This window comes from Panthera tigris, chromosome D1, assembly GCF_018350195.1.
Source record: "Panthera tigris isolate Pti1 chromosome D1, P.tigris_Pti1_mat1.1, whole genome shotgun sequence".
Taxonomy (NCBI): domain Eukaryota; kingdom Metazoa; phylum Chordata; class Mammalia; order Carnivora; family Felidae; genus Panthera; species Panthera tigris.
In genome coordinates, this window is record NC_056669.1 from 105640425 (window position 1) to 105653571 (window position 13147).

General features: G+C 55.3%; 2 protein-coding genes across 3 annotated transcripts; both read right to left on the minus strand.

The window, feature by feature from the left end:
- Positions 1-39: 39 nt before the first annotated feature.
- On the minus strand, positions 40-1280 carry TMEM223 (transmembrane protein 223). The gene is made up of 2 exons (XM_015541971.2): positions 877-1280; positions 40-475 (listed from the first exon to the last, which is right to left on the minus strand). The coding sequence occupies exons 1-2, from the start codon at positions 1190-1192 to the stop codon at positions 183-185; spliced, it is 609 nt and encodes a 202-aa protein (XP_015397457.2). The 5' UTR covers positions 1193-1280; the 3' UTR covers positions 40-182.
- Positions 1281-1386: 106 nt separating this feature from the next.
- On the minus strand, positions 1387-11856 carry NXF1 (nuclear RNA export factor 1). Of its 2 annotated transcripts, none has more exons than XM_042957766.1 (21): positions 11670-11856; positions 9661-9844; positions 9287-9440; positions 8599-8682; positions 8386-8490; positions 8209-8244; positions 8015-8084; positions 7779-7867; positions 7544-7651; positions 7303-7412; positions 5340-5376; positions 4962-5030; positions 4827-4882; positions 4584-4691; positions 4420-4478; positions 4200-4315; positions 4033-4075; positions 3373-3445; positions 2664-2846; positions 1882-1942; positions 1387-1763 (listed from the first exon to the last, which is right to left on the minus strand). In XM_042957766.1, exons 1-21 carry the CDS (start codon positions 11695-11697, stop codon positions 1725-1727), a joined length of 1812 nt encoding a protein of 603 aa, XP_042813700.1. In that variant the 5' UTR covers positions 11698-11856; the 3' UTR covers positions 1387-1724. The 2 variants fall into 2 exon arrangements, with proteins under 2 accessions (XP_042813700.1, XP_042813699.1); XM_042957765.1 differs by having other exon boundaries at positions 8209-8289; positions 11670-11855.
- Positions 11857-13147: the final 1291 nt, after the last annotated feature.

Below are 13147 nucleotides of genomic sequence, written 5' to 3' on the forward strand. Positions count from 1 at the left end.
GAGGACGGGAGCGAAAGCCACACAGACGCGGAACCAAAAGTCAGAGGTACTGTCGGCTGCCTTTGGGATGACTGCTCTTTTATTTGCTGTTAATGAACCCTGGGCCCCCTTGGGTGACCCCCATCCCCGAGCTCCGGTTTTTATTCCCCTCTGGGAGGGGTGAGCCATCCGCGGTGGTCTCTTCACAAGCTGCGGTAGGCACCCACAGTGTTGTCAAAGAGTTTCGTGTTGGGGAAATGTCCAGCTTTGTCCAAGAGGAAGTAGAAGCGCCGGCCTTTGATCTTCAGAGGCAACATGGCAGGGACTTCACCACGGTGGGCCATGCAGGATACGTGGTTCAGAGGAACGGTGAAATGGGCACCCAAGCCAAAGGGAGCGTGAGTGGTGAGGGTCACCTGCTTTCCTCCAGCCAATAGCATCACTGAACGCACAGAACGGAGGGAGAAGAGGAGACCGGCACCAAGTACCAGGGTACCTGCAGGAAGAGCAAAGTTTGGGGTGGGGCATTTTCGCGGGAGAGCTAAGCAGGAACCTCTCCGGTCCCCCCAAATTAAAACAAGTGCGACGATGGTAACATTTTTTGAGCTCCTCTTCTACCCCGGGGTCTTGTGTTCCGTCATTCCTTCCCAACAACTTTAATGTCCACCCCCATTTTAAAGACAAGGAGACGGGTCCAGAGCCGTGTAACTGCTCAAGCTCGCAGAGAGAGAGGCCGACCTCACCCTAGGCCTGTCCGAGAGCTTGGCTCAAGGCCCTCCCACCTCCAGTACTGCCCGCCTCGGAGGGCCGGGAGCCCCTCCCTGTCCTTGTCGGAGCGGGGAAGGTCGTGCCCAGCCACCCCACGTCCCCAAGGTGGGAAGCCAGCCCACGCCTTACCGATGGCGCCGCAGCCGAGCGCCAGGCCGTAGCGCCAGAGCATGGAGCGCAGGTCCGAGCGGCCGCGGTCCGGGAACTCCGCGTCTGGAGACAGCGGCCGGGCCGGGGGTCGGGCCAAAGCTGCCACGGCCAGGGAGGCCCAGAAGACGCCCTGGCCCGCGCAGAACAGCCCGAGGACCGCGAAGAAGCGGCCCCGTTCGTGCTCGAAGAGCAGCACGTCCCGCGGCGGGGCCGCGGCGTGCAAGGACCGGTGCACGGGCAGCGGCCGCGGCGCGAGGAGCAGCCGCACCGGCCACCGCCGCCCGGGCGCCGCCATTACTACGGCGGCGCTGCTTCTGGAGCGGGATTTCCGGCAGGCGGGCCCCGCCCCCAGCGCTCAGCTGCCCGCAGCCTGGGTCCAGCCCCGGGAGGGAGGGGAGGACGGGGGTGGGGGCGGGGCTGCCCGCCAGGCTCCGCCCCCGCGCCCCCTCCTGGCAGGGGCGGGGCAAAAACAATCTAGCACGCGTGACACAAAATACAATATCACTCTTTATCTTAAAAAGTAAGGAGGGTTCTGGGGTTAAGTACACAAAGCACCTAGGTCCTTCGGTAGTTTAGTGTCAGTTCTACAAAGTAAGCTTTGGCTTCCTGGCACCAGTGAGGCTCAATCTTCCAGAAGTCTTCCAGAAGTCTCCCAGAAGGCAGGTGAGGAGAGGGATCCGGCAGCCCATCCTCTTCGGTCACGGTCACAGTCACAGGGTGGCCTCGGTCGGTCGGGGCCAGAGAGGAGAAAACGACAGCCATGACAAGGAGACGTCAATATCCAAGGGCTATTTTACAGGGGGCTTCTTCTGGGGCATGACTACGGATCACTTCATGAACGCCACTTCTGGGATCTCGCCCTTGGCCTTAGCAAAAAAGAAAAGGTCAGCAGGGCCAGCCCCTTTCCCCCACCCCCAGCTTGCCTGACCCTCTTGAAGGCCCAGAGATCTCTGGCCTTTTTGCTACTGAATTCCCAAAACTTACCTTCAGATGAGTAAAGGCCTGGGCAGATCTGGTGTAGTCCCAGTTGTTGTCCTGGAGGCACCTGCAGTGGGGGAAGAACAGGCACCTTCATTAGAACCAAAACGCACTCACCCTGATGGCTAGATGCCACTTCAAAATCCATTATATAGTAACACTTGCCAGTGTGTGCCAACAATTATATACATTCTTGCACTATGTATACAAATGAAAAACTTGTAACAATCCAAATGTCTATCAATGGCCTACTGGATACAAAGGATTACTAAGTAGCTGTCAAAAGGAGGAAGGTGATTTTTACAGTGATGGAGATGTGCCTGGGTGGCTCAGTCGGTTCAACTTCTGACTTCAGCTCAGGTCATGATTGCAGGGTGAGTTTGAGCCTCATGTCGGGCTCTGTGCTGACAGCTGGGAGCCTGGAGCCTGCTTCAGACTCTGTCTCCCCCTCTCTCTGCCCCTCCCCCGCTCATGCTCTATCCCTTTCTCTCTCTCTCAAAAATACACAAGCATTTAAAATACACACACACACACACACACACACACACACACACACACAGTGATAGCGAAAGATGTTCACAAGATAAACAAAAAGGTAAGTTGTAAAACAGTATATATAAAGAGACTTCATTTGGGCTTTAAATTTTGTGATGCTGATTTATGCAGAGGCCACATTTTTTTATGGACCGTATTTATAAGTTCTGGTTTTTACAATTTTAGGAGCACTCATTATTCACTACCACCCCTACCTCCATTTCCCCCTACTGCTACACATGCCCAGCACTCACTTCTGGGACCACTCAAGGTTCATGCCAGACTGGGTAGAGAATGCCTGCAGCATCTCCTGCTGCTCTGGGGAGAGGGTGGGCACTGGGCTGGAGGAAGGTGTGGGTGCAGGCATGGCGAAGGCTCTCTGGATCTCATCAGGGCTGGCATTGCGCACAAACAGCTCGTCATTTACGATGCACAGCCTGTGGGACAAACAGCACTTTAGACAGCTGGACAAACAGACCACCTCATCTTCCCAACTTTATTCCTGTTCTCATACTTGACACTCTTACACTCGACAGGTTCTTTCAGCATTCACAAAGTACCCCTCCCCCACTCTTGGTCATTACATTTTATCATTTACGACCCTTCCCATACAACCCGTGTATGCGGTTCTCTACCAAACACACTAGAATTACACATTCTCCCCCAACTCTGGACAGTTCTCATCCCCACTTATCTTCACGACAGGCCACGGAAGTAAATATACTAGTTTCCAGACGAGGAAACCTGCCCTTAGCTAGAAGTGGTGGGGCCAGGATGAAAAACCCAGCCTGGCTCCAGAGCCAAGCTCACCACCATTGTGAGAGCCTCCTCCTGATTCCCCCCAGCCTTTCTGAAATTCTGAAAACATCCTGAGGACCGGCTCCCCCATCCCCGCCCCTACCAATTCCCACATGCTGGCCATGCATTGGGACTGGGACCGCATGTGGTAAGCCAAACACTTACCCTGAATTGCTGGCAGGAACAGCGACAAATGTCCTAGTGAAGGCTCGCAAAGAATCCCGAGATTTTCCATCCACTGTAATGTTAACAACAGCAACGACCCCTTAGGATCAGCCACGCTTTGTGTTTACCGAAAGCTTCTCCCATCACGGTCTTACTTGATACGACTAACCCGAAGTAGACCAGACGGATGACTGCGTGTGTACAGGGGACCAGAGGTGAAGAGGAATGTCGGGCCAGCGAGGGCAATAACCACCCGTTAGCCCACCCACAGAACATCTGTGTGCAAGGTCCTACGGCAAGCCCTTCATTTACTCCCCACAGCACTGCTAGGGGATGGCTATTACCCCTTTTTACAAATAAAGAATCTGAAGCTCAGAGTTCATGTACATTGGCCACGGGCACACGGGACCAAGGTTGGAATGGAGCCTTGGACCTGCCTGACACCAAAGCCTGTGTCCTCCTAATCCTCAGGTTTGTCCCATATCCCAGACAGGAAAGACAGGTGGAGAGGGTAGGCCTCACGAAGACGGCTTGGGGCAGAAGAGGAGGAGGTCAGGGAAGGAGAGGGAAGGTAGCTGAGAAGCCGAGAGTGCGGAGAAAAAAAATCTAGCTGCAGGAGGGGCCCACTCTGCAAACTCCAGACTCCACCAAGATTCTCACCTTCCTTGAAGACCCCGTTGACGGAAAAACACAGCAACGTGCTCTGAAAGAGAAGCAGCGTCAGTCACCAGGTGGGCTCCCCGCCGGAGCCTAAGTCCCCCAAGCCTCGTGACCGCCCCTTCCTTCCCTAAGTTCAGGCTCCGGCCAGGGAAGAAACAGGTGCTTACTGTCTGGGCGCTTATGTCTACCACAAAGGAGTTGACGTCGTGCTGAGTTTTGGGCAACTCATTGAGGAAGGCAACAACGTTGAGACGCGTGTGCTTCAGCAGGCGGAACCGCAGGGCTGTGGGGAGAACCCAAGGTCAGGGGCTGCCACACACTCCTGAGCCCTGTGACCGATTCCTTCCCACCTCCGTCCCAGGCTTTTTGCTCCCATCACACACTTACTGGGGTCTTTGAGCTTCTTCACATTCCTGCTGTCCTTGAAGTACTCGGCCAGGTTGCTTCTAGGGGATAAGTGGAAAAGGAGGCGGTGGTCAGCGTGGGATGGATGCTGGCAGGTGCTAGCCTGCATCTGCCGAGAAATGCCGGTCCCGGGCAGTGACACTCACCGGGAAGGGTTCTGGGGGGTAAAAGGAATGCTGAGGGAGCAGCAGGCCCCGTCATGGTAGGCGTCCAGGAGCCGCTGCCGGTCTCCAGAGTCATACACCGCGTAGTACCTGCGGGAAACACAAAAGGGCAAGTCTGAATTCCCCGCTCTGGATCCACAGAACGACCCAACAGCTGCCCCGAGTGAGCGGCACTGGGGCTGGCCCACCTCTCCCCAACCTCAGGGGTCCTCCAGCAATACTCACTGCTGCAAGAAATGCAGGACCAGGTTCTTCAGGGTCTCTGTTCCAAAATAGCTTCCCTGGAAGCAAACAGGTATCAGAATCCCGTAACCAATACTCTCCTCCCCACACGAGTTCTAACTCTGCCCCACTTCTTACCTTGCAGGGCGGTAACGTCGTGGGGGCTTCAACGTCAAAGGCAATCGGAGGGGGTAACTCATGGCCATCCTGCAGAAAGGAAGTGGAAGTTGACAGCATAAACAGAGATGAAAAAGGCTGGATGAGTAATTAGATGGGAGAACTAAGAATGAGGGGGTCAGAGGACAAAGAGACATGGAAAAGATCCCAGGAGCTGTGATAGGTACAACTTTTGTCTACAGGCATTTCTCTGGGAAGAAAGATTATATAACCTTTGCCAGATTCTCCAAGGGCTCCATGTCTCCAAATTCATGGTCATACAAACATACGTGAGGTGGGACCTTTTGGGTGGGAGAGGCTATGCTCGTGAGAAAAGAATTAAAAAAGCTGAGGACTTACCAGGCGTAATAATTTGGGAAATCGTTCGCGAATGGCGCTGTCAAGAACAGGACAGAAGTGAGTGATGCTTCAGAGCCACCGTGCCTCCTGAGCTGCTCTAGGAGCACATACACCAACGCCCAAGGGACAGCCCCTCCCGTCCTCACTCCCGCCAGCCTCTGAGCTCCTGGGAGAGAGGCCCCACTCCCCACCTCACCCGGGGCACCCAGAGACAACTGCCTTGAAGGCTGACCCTTTTCTCTCTGCCTGATCCGAGCGCCACGAGAACAGCGCTCCCAGCCCGGGCTTTAAGCCAGGACGTCCTTCCCCACCCTGCCCCCCTTACCTTCCACCTACTCACCTGTGCAGCCCCGGGAGGAGGGAATGGGGTGGGAGCCCAGGGGCTCCGCTGCCTCAACAGGTATCCATCAGTTCTGCCCAGTCTGGCCGTGGCCAAGACCAGAAACACCACAGGGATGGCACAGGATGTTGGGGCAGGGAGATGAGCAAGGCAGGGTTTAGGAAGAGGTGAGGCGAAGGAAGAGGAGAGGAAAGGAGAAGAAAGGAAAAGAAAGGAGAAGAAAGGAGAAGAAAGGAAAAGAAAGGAGAAGAAAGGAGAAAAAAAGAAAAGAGAAGAAAAGAGAAAAAAAGAGAAGAAAAGAGAAAAAAGAAAAGAAAAGGAAAAAAAAGAAGAGAGAAGGTAGGATGGGGCAGGGGAGAGATGGGGGAGACAGAGGGGGAGCAGAGAGAGAGAAAAGAAAGAGAAAGCAAAGAAAAGGCGAAAGAACTATCAGGCAAGGAGGCATTTAGAAGAACGAGGAAGGAAAAAGGGAAGAAGACACCCAACACAGCCTTTTCCTTCAGCTGCCCCTTTCCCTGTGGTCCAAGGTAGAAACGGAAAACAAATTCTTGCTGCAGCGAGAGGGCAGTTGCTGTCGTCCAGGTCTCTGCCGGCTACCTGGGTCCCGATCTGAGCTGGGCGTGGGAAACGAAGCAGCCATGGGGGCGGGAGACCTCCCTCAGAAGGTTGAGGGTTCAGGCCCCTGCAAAGTTGGGGGGGTGAGGGTCTGTGCCCCACCTCTGTTGGCCCCCAAGTTCTCTCCTGATGGCCCCTCTGCGACTGTGCCTGTCTTAGGTTGTTCCTTCCCTGAGGAATCTTACCCGTCTCTGGCTAACCAGCCATCCTCCGGGGCCAAGCAGGGTGACGTGAGGTGTGTGAGTGAGGGCGGGGCGGCGCCCCCCGAGAGGGTCAGTTCTCTGTCTCCTTGGTAGCCACTGCCCCCGTGGCCTCCACGCCCAGCACCTGCCTTGGGACGCCCTCGCCTGCTGGCGGGGCCCCGGCTCTGATCACACGGCTTGGGGAACCCAGGTTTCTTCTCCAGGGAGGGCCCAGCTCACAGCTCCGGGCAGGAGAGACACACTGCATGGCACCAGCTCCAAGGAGTCCTCCACCTCAGCACGAGTGGGAAAGCCCAGGCAACAGCCTTGGGCACGTGGACCATGAGAGGAGAGTCCCTCTTGGCACGGCAAGAGGGGCCGTCGTGAGACAAAGAAGGGAAGGCCCATCAACAGGAAGTCCCGGGGAGGGAGGGCTTTCTCAGCCCAGGAATACCGGGCTCTTAGCACAAGGCAGCTCCACGTACGGGGCATACGCAAGACACCCCCTGGTCGTGGTAGAAAAAGGGAGGTGCCCTTCCTGGAACAGTAGGGTAGGGAGATTCTAGAAAAGGCAGTGTTCAGGAAGGAAGAGGCAAGACCACAGGACAGCGAACAGGCAGTCAGGTGAGAAGGAAGGAGAGGAGACCTTGGGGCCAAGCTGGGACACACGGACAGACGAAGGGAGGAGCACGTGATCCTCCCAAAGGACAGGCGGCTCCAGCTCAGGGCTGCACAGCTCCTGCAGACGGGCGCTGGTCAGGGTGCATTAGCTCAGCCTCCCAGGGGGTGAAGGTCCCCGGGAGGGGAGACAGAGGCCACAACTGACCTGATGTAGGTGGACTGGTCTCGGAAGGTGTCACACAGCGGGTTTCCGTCGAGCCACAGCTCTTCCAGCTTCAGCCCTTTTACCTTGTCCAACTCCCTCTCGGACTTCAACTGCAGAGACGGGGACAGAGAGCGGGCAAGAGACCCCGGTAAGGAGAGGCAGCGAGAGTCCCAGCTCGGAAACTCCCTCCCGGGGGCCCCCCTCTGCTCACCCTGCCCACAACCGGGCTCTCCTGCCTCACCTCGTTTCCGGAGAGGTTGAGGATCTTCAGGTTGGGTGCTTTCTGCACCAGGCTGGACATGTCATCCAGCCTGTACAGCCTGTTGTTGCTCAAGTTCAAGGACAACAGCTGCGGGCAGAGGAAAGTTTAGAGGAAGCGCCACCAACACAGGGTTCAGAGACGCATCTGCCTCCCAACCCCATCCTACCCACCCCACCCCGCCTCCTCCCCTCTCAAAACGGGACAGAGGCCTCACCTCGGGGATGTTCTCCTCGATGATCCGCAGGGTGGCCGCCATGCAGCTCCTGCGATTCAGGACAACGTCAATGTTCTGGGCCACCAAGTCTTCAGCACACAGAAAGGAAGGAAGGGCGAGTCTGAGAGGGCTTTCCCAGGTCAGAGTTAGTACCAAACCGTTCTCAAACCGTCCCCGTCTGACAGATCCCCCCGCTCGGTCCCCACCTCTCTGAGCGGGACAGCTATCAGCCATACCTGGGTCTGAACGGAGGCCCTTCAGGTCAAGCGCTTGTTGGGAGCCATCATATCGTTTGCTCATGATCAGCTACAGGGGAGGGAAAATGGGCCGGTGGTCACTGGGGCTCTGTGGGGGAGGGGGTGGGTGGGTGGCGGGAGTGCATGTGGGGAGTGGGGGGACTGGAGGGAAACAGGACGCGAGCCTGCCTCACCTTTAGCTGCTCCACTTGTTCCGGCTTCAGCTCGTTCTGTACAGAATGGGGTGGGACAGAAGAATTGATGATGATAGAGATCTGCACGGGAGACACAGAGGGCAGGGTGAATTCCGGGGAGGCCTAAGCAGCGGGCCCAAGACCCACCCCCAGCCACGCCAGGCCCCTGACACACACCCTTCGGTTCTCCTGATCCAAAATCTTATAGTTGACGGCCTTCAAAGCAGAGGCGGTACTGGCATCCTCAACAAAAAACTGGGCCCGTGTGTTTTCATAGTGAAACTGCACAAAGAGGAAACAAGAGCATGAGACTCGGGAGCCCAGGGCCCCTGGTCCAGCTGGCCCCTCGCCTTCCTTGGTGCCCAGCCAGCCACGCAGGCCTTATCTCACCTCGATGGGGGTGAAAGGGACACTGCACTTGCTCTGAATCACACTCAGGAGCCATGACTTGTCATATTTTCTGCCATAAGGAATCTAGACGAGAGGGAGAGAAGGGAACAATGTGGAACGAAGGCTGACCAGGAGCCCCGGTCTACTCCTTTCACACCTTCCGCCGACCCTCACAAGGTTTTCTAAAAAAAGGGCCAGTTAAAAGTTTTTTGTTTTCTTTCTTTTTTTTTTTTTTTTTTAACTCAAGCCAGACATGGATTCCTTGCCCTCCTTTCTGTCCATTTAAACTTAGCATTTCTTGGGATGCCTGGGTGGCCCAGTCAGTTAAGTGTCTAACTCTTGATTTCAGTTAAGGTCATGATTTCACTTAAGGGAACTTAAGGGACCCGAAGCCCCACACTTGGCTTGAGCCAAATGGAGGCATTCAGAGGAATTACTCCATCTCCCAACCAGTTTTCATGTTTCCCTTTAGATGGTGTCCCCATCCCTGCCCCCCCCCCCCCCCCCAGCATCCTGCTTGTCCTACTCCTTTTCTTAACCTGCTCTTGGGTGTTCTAGAAGAAAGGAAAGACACCTGATTGTGGAGAAAACAGAGGAAGAGATTGATTTTGTCACGTGAAAAGTAGAAACCTTCATTCTGAGCCCAGCTCCCTGTCTCCCTTGCACATCCACTTCCCCAGACACTCACTGTAATCTTAAACCAGTTCTTCGAGGTCCCGTCCTGGCTGGTGCCAGCCCCTCCTCTCTCTGGAAGAGCTCTGTCTCTCCGCACGGTAACATGAATGCGGTCTCGATCATGCCAACTGTCACCTCGACGGTTGGGTCGGGCAGCATAGGGGATGCTATGGGGAAGCAGAGAACAAAATGCCCACAAACACTAGGCATGTCTTCTCCAAGGCCTGCCCACACCGTTGTCAGGATTACAGCTAAGACTGCTCAACCAGTAAGCTGGCCCTGGCATCCCTCACTTTTCCAGGTGGAAAGAGAAATGACGTGGCCAGTAAGAGAGCTTTATCAAACAAATGGGCTGCTAAATTCAAACCAGATCAACTGGTTACTTACTATCGTACTCGGGGAACCTCCTGGGCATCACTCATCGCTACATCTCTGTCATCTTCCTCCAGGCGGGAAGACCGAATGCCAGAACCTCCTCTTCCAGACCTACGGTTCCCCTCACCATATTTCCACCGGAAGGGACCCCGGCCCTTCTTTCTTCTTTGAGGGAAACTAACACGGTCATCGTGCTCTGGGGTTAAAAGCAGAACATCAGTTAGAAAGTACATTGCTAGTCCAGCTACCTTGCTGGGGCAGTCACAGTATCCAGCACCCTGCTATCGGATGAGATACACAGTAACTACAGGGGCCACTTCCCTGCAAACTTCTGTCAGTTGAGAGAGAACCCTCTCTGTGGCATGGCGGCATGAGGGAAATGTTACTGGAAGACAGTGTAGGGCTTTAGGAAAAGGAATCAGAAACTGGAACTAACAGAGAAGAGAAGCACAATGTGGAAGTGTGAGTGGACCCAAAGCAGAACTAGACACAACTCGGACCCCCGGGGAAATTCACCTGAAACTTGCTTTCTTAGCCTCCCAAATCTATTTAACCCCTCTCAAACTCTGGGTGGTGACCTCTCTCACATCTTCTAAAATCAACCAATTACAGTGATTACATTAGCTTTCAGTAAACAATACTTTTGCATACAGAGGACAAACGGCATACAGTTACAAAGGTGGTCAATTTAAAGGCTTTTTAAAAACTCTTGTTCTCAAACTGCCACTCTGAAGTTTTGGGAGTGAACTCTTCATTTCCTTGGCCAGAAATGCCTTTTTAAAAAAATCTTTTTTTTTTTTTTTTTTAGTGTTTATTTATTTTTGAGAGAGAGACCAAGGCAGAGGCAGAGCAGTACTCATGGGGGAGGGGCAGAGAGAGACAGAGACACAGAATCCGAAGCAGGCTCCAGGCTCTGAGCTGTCAGCACAGAGCCCAACGCAGGGCTCAAACTCACAAACTGTGAGACCATGACCTGAGCCAAAGTCGGAGGCTTAAATGACTGAGCCACCCCAGGTGCCCCCAGAAATGCCTTTTAACTCAGGAGACAACTCCTGAGACTCAGGTTCCAATGACAGCTCGGGGAGCTTAACCAAGGGTCCTTGACTGCTCTCAGGTAACATGACCTTCTGAATCCTGGTGTGTAGGAATGGCTTATTTAAAAAAAAAAAAAAAAAAAAAGGTCTGTGATTCCTAAAAAGATCTGCCTCTTGCTTAGTAAGGACTCTGCAAACAATGAACCCTAAGAAATGACCCTGGGGTGGGGGGGTGGGGTGGAACGAATAGAAGGCACAGCTAACATTCACTGAGAACTTTCTCCAGTGTCAGGCACTATGCTCCAGGCACCTGATATGAATGATCTCATTTTAGCACATACACGGACACACTAAGAAAATAAATACTGTTACTACCTCCTTACAGGGACAGAAAGTGAGACCCGGGAATGGACTTCACTCAAGCTTAGTGAAGACAACTCAGGATTCAAACCTCGGTCTTCTTGCGCTCCTACCCACTATTCTGGACTAAAATCCAGTGTAGTGTTCGGACTAGCACAGGGAGCTGGTGTGGAGGTCTAAAACATTAAGCCAAAGCCAAGGCCGCAGGGGAGGCGGGGCAAGACAGACTGGACGAGGTGGAAAGCAGCACACGGGCAGCCGATGAACTGGGCGGGCACTGACTCACATTAAAGGAAGAGTCTGGCCGCCAAACTGAACTGACAAGCATCAACCACCTACAAAGTTCAAAGGAATCTCGCCACCCCGCCGCCAAGCCACCCGCTCCAAGCCGAAGCTCCACGCAACGCCAGGATTCCCGAGCCAACGCCTCGGGCGCTCAGCCTCGATGGAGGCCGGGCCCCCGGGTGGCCTCGCCCCCGGCCCGCGCCGCGCCCCCGCCCCCCCCCCCCCCGCCCGCCGCGGACACCCGGCCCCTCGCGGCCTCCCGCCCCGGGGCTGCGGCCTAGGCCGGCACCGCCCACCGGGCCCCAGATCGCCTCGCTTCCCGCCCAGAGAGCCAGCACTGACCGTTGTAGGACTTCCCCTCGTCCGCCATGGCACAGCGAGAAACAGGGCAGGTTCAGGCGCGGGCCACGACCCCGCCAAACGTCCGAACACCCAAGCACCCCAGCCTAATCGCTCCTACGCCCGGCGCCACCGCATTTATCCTGCGAACTACGTCGCGCGCCGCCGACGTCCCCCGGTGGTGGGCGGTGCCGCCGAAGGAGCGCGGCCCGCTGCGCGTGCGCACTCGGCTGGCAGCTGGGTCGGGGCGGAGCTCGCCTCTGCCTACCGCACCAGAGACCCGGGCGCCGACAGCTCGCGCAAGGTTGGGGCGGGCCCAGTCGGCCCGCGGTCTGCTTTCTTCTTTCTTCGGGCATCAGCTAGGCCGGCACCTCTGGGGCTAGCGCCGGAGCAGACAGCAGGCTGGTGCAGCCCAGGACTCCGAGAGGAACAAGAAAGGGGGTCGCACGAAGGGCCCTCCGAGGAATGGGAGGCCCGGGCCTCGGAGCGGGAGTGATTGTTCATAGACCTCAGTACTTAAGTCTCGGCCCAACCCTTTGCCAGCTGCGGATATATACCACGCTTTCCTCATCTATAAAATGGATTATCAAGCAATAGAAAACTAGCACGTAAACCCCAAGAGGGCAGGGTCCTCGACAAATTCATGGGTGGTTTGGTTTTTTTTTTCTCTAACCCCTGGCTCAGTACCCTGCCTGGCACGCACCAAGAACTCAACAAACATTTGTGAAATAAATGAATTTCCGATCTCCACATCCTCCCAAGAGTTGCCGAGTCAAAGGAGCATTGCACTTCCGACTTTGGCAAGCAATTGGCTTCACAACCTCCTCACCCACCACAGACGTGCTGGGCCAGACCTACATTCTGTGTCAATTGGGCAGTGAGGATGCAAGCGAGACACCCGGTGAACAGAGGCCAAGGGGACCTAGTAAAATGCCTTGGCTAGAAAAGCCATAGGTTCTCCTAGGCGACTTCCCCACCCTCCCACCCCGACCCTCGCCACAGTTCTAGGGCCAGCTTGGTGTATGGTTATTGTTTTCCTGTAGCTTGAGCTGCTTTTGGGGTGTGTGAGATGGGGGGGGGGAGGGACTCCAGTAACCTCAGAAACTTGGTTGTGGGTCCTGGCCAAGAAGCATATGAACTTCCCCAGAGGGTGGATATTCCAGGCAGGCCTCCATCCTCCTGTGACTGGCTTGGATGAGGGGCTTGGAGGGGACCAAGAGCCTCAGTTGGAGCGGGGAACAGATTCTTCGCCTTTCACTCCTTGCAGCAGGCAGAGCTCCTGTGTCATCCAGCGTAAGGAAAAACGGGGCCAGCTGGTCAGAGGATGCAGCTGAAACAGGTACAAATGCTCCTAGAGATGGTCCTGGAAGTTGCTACCAAACAAGGACCCCCTCTGGGGTCCCGATTCCCCCTCCGAAGGGAAGTTTCCATGCTAATGAAATGCTGCACTTGAGTCCTCCTCCGCCTGGAGGCAGTTGTGT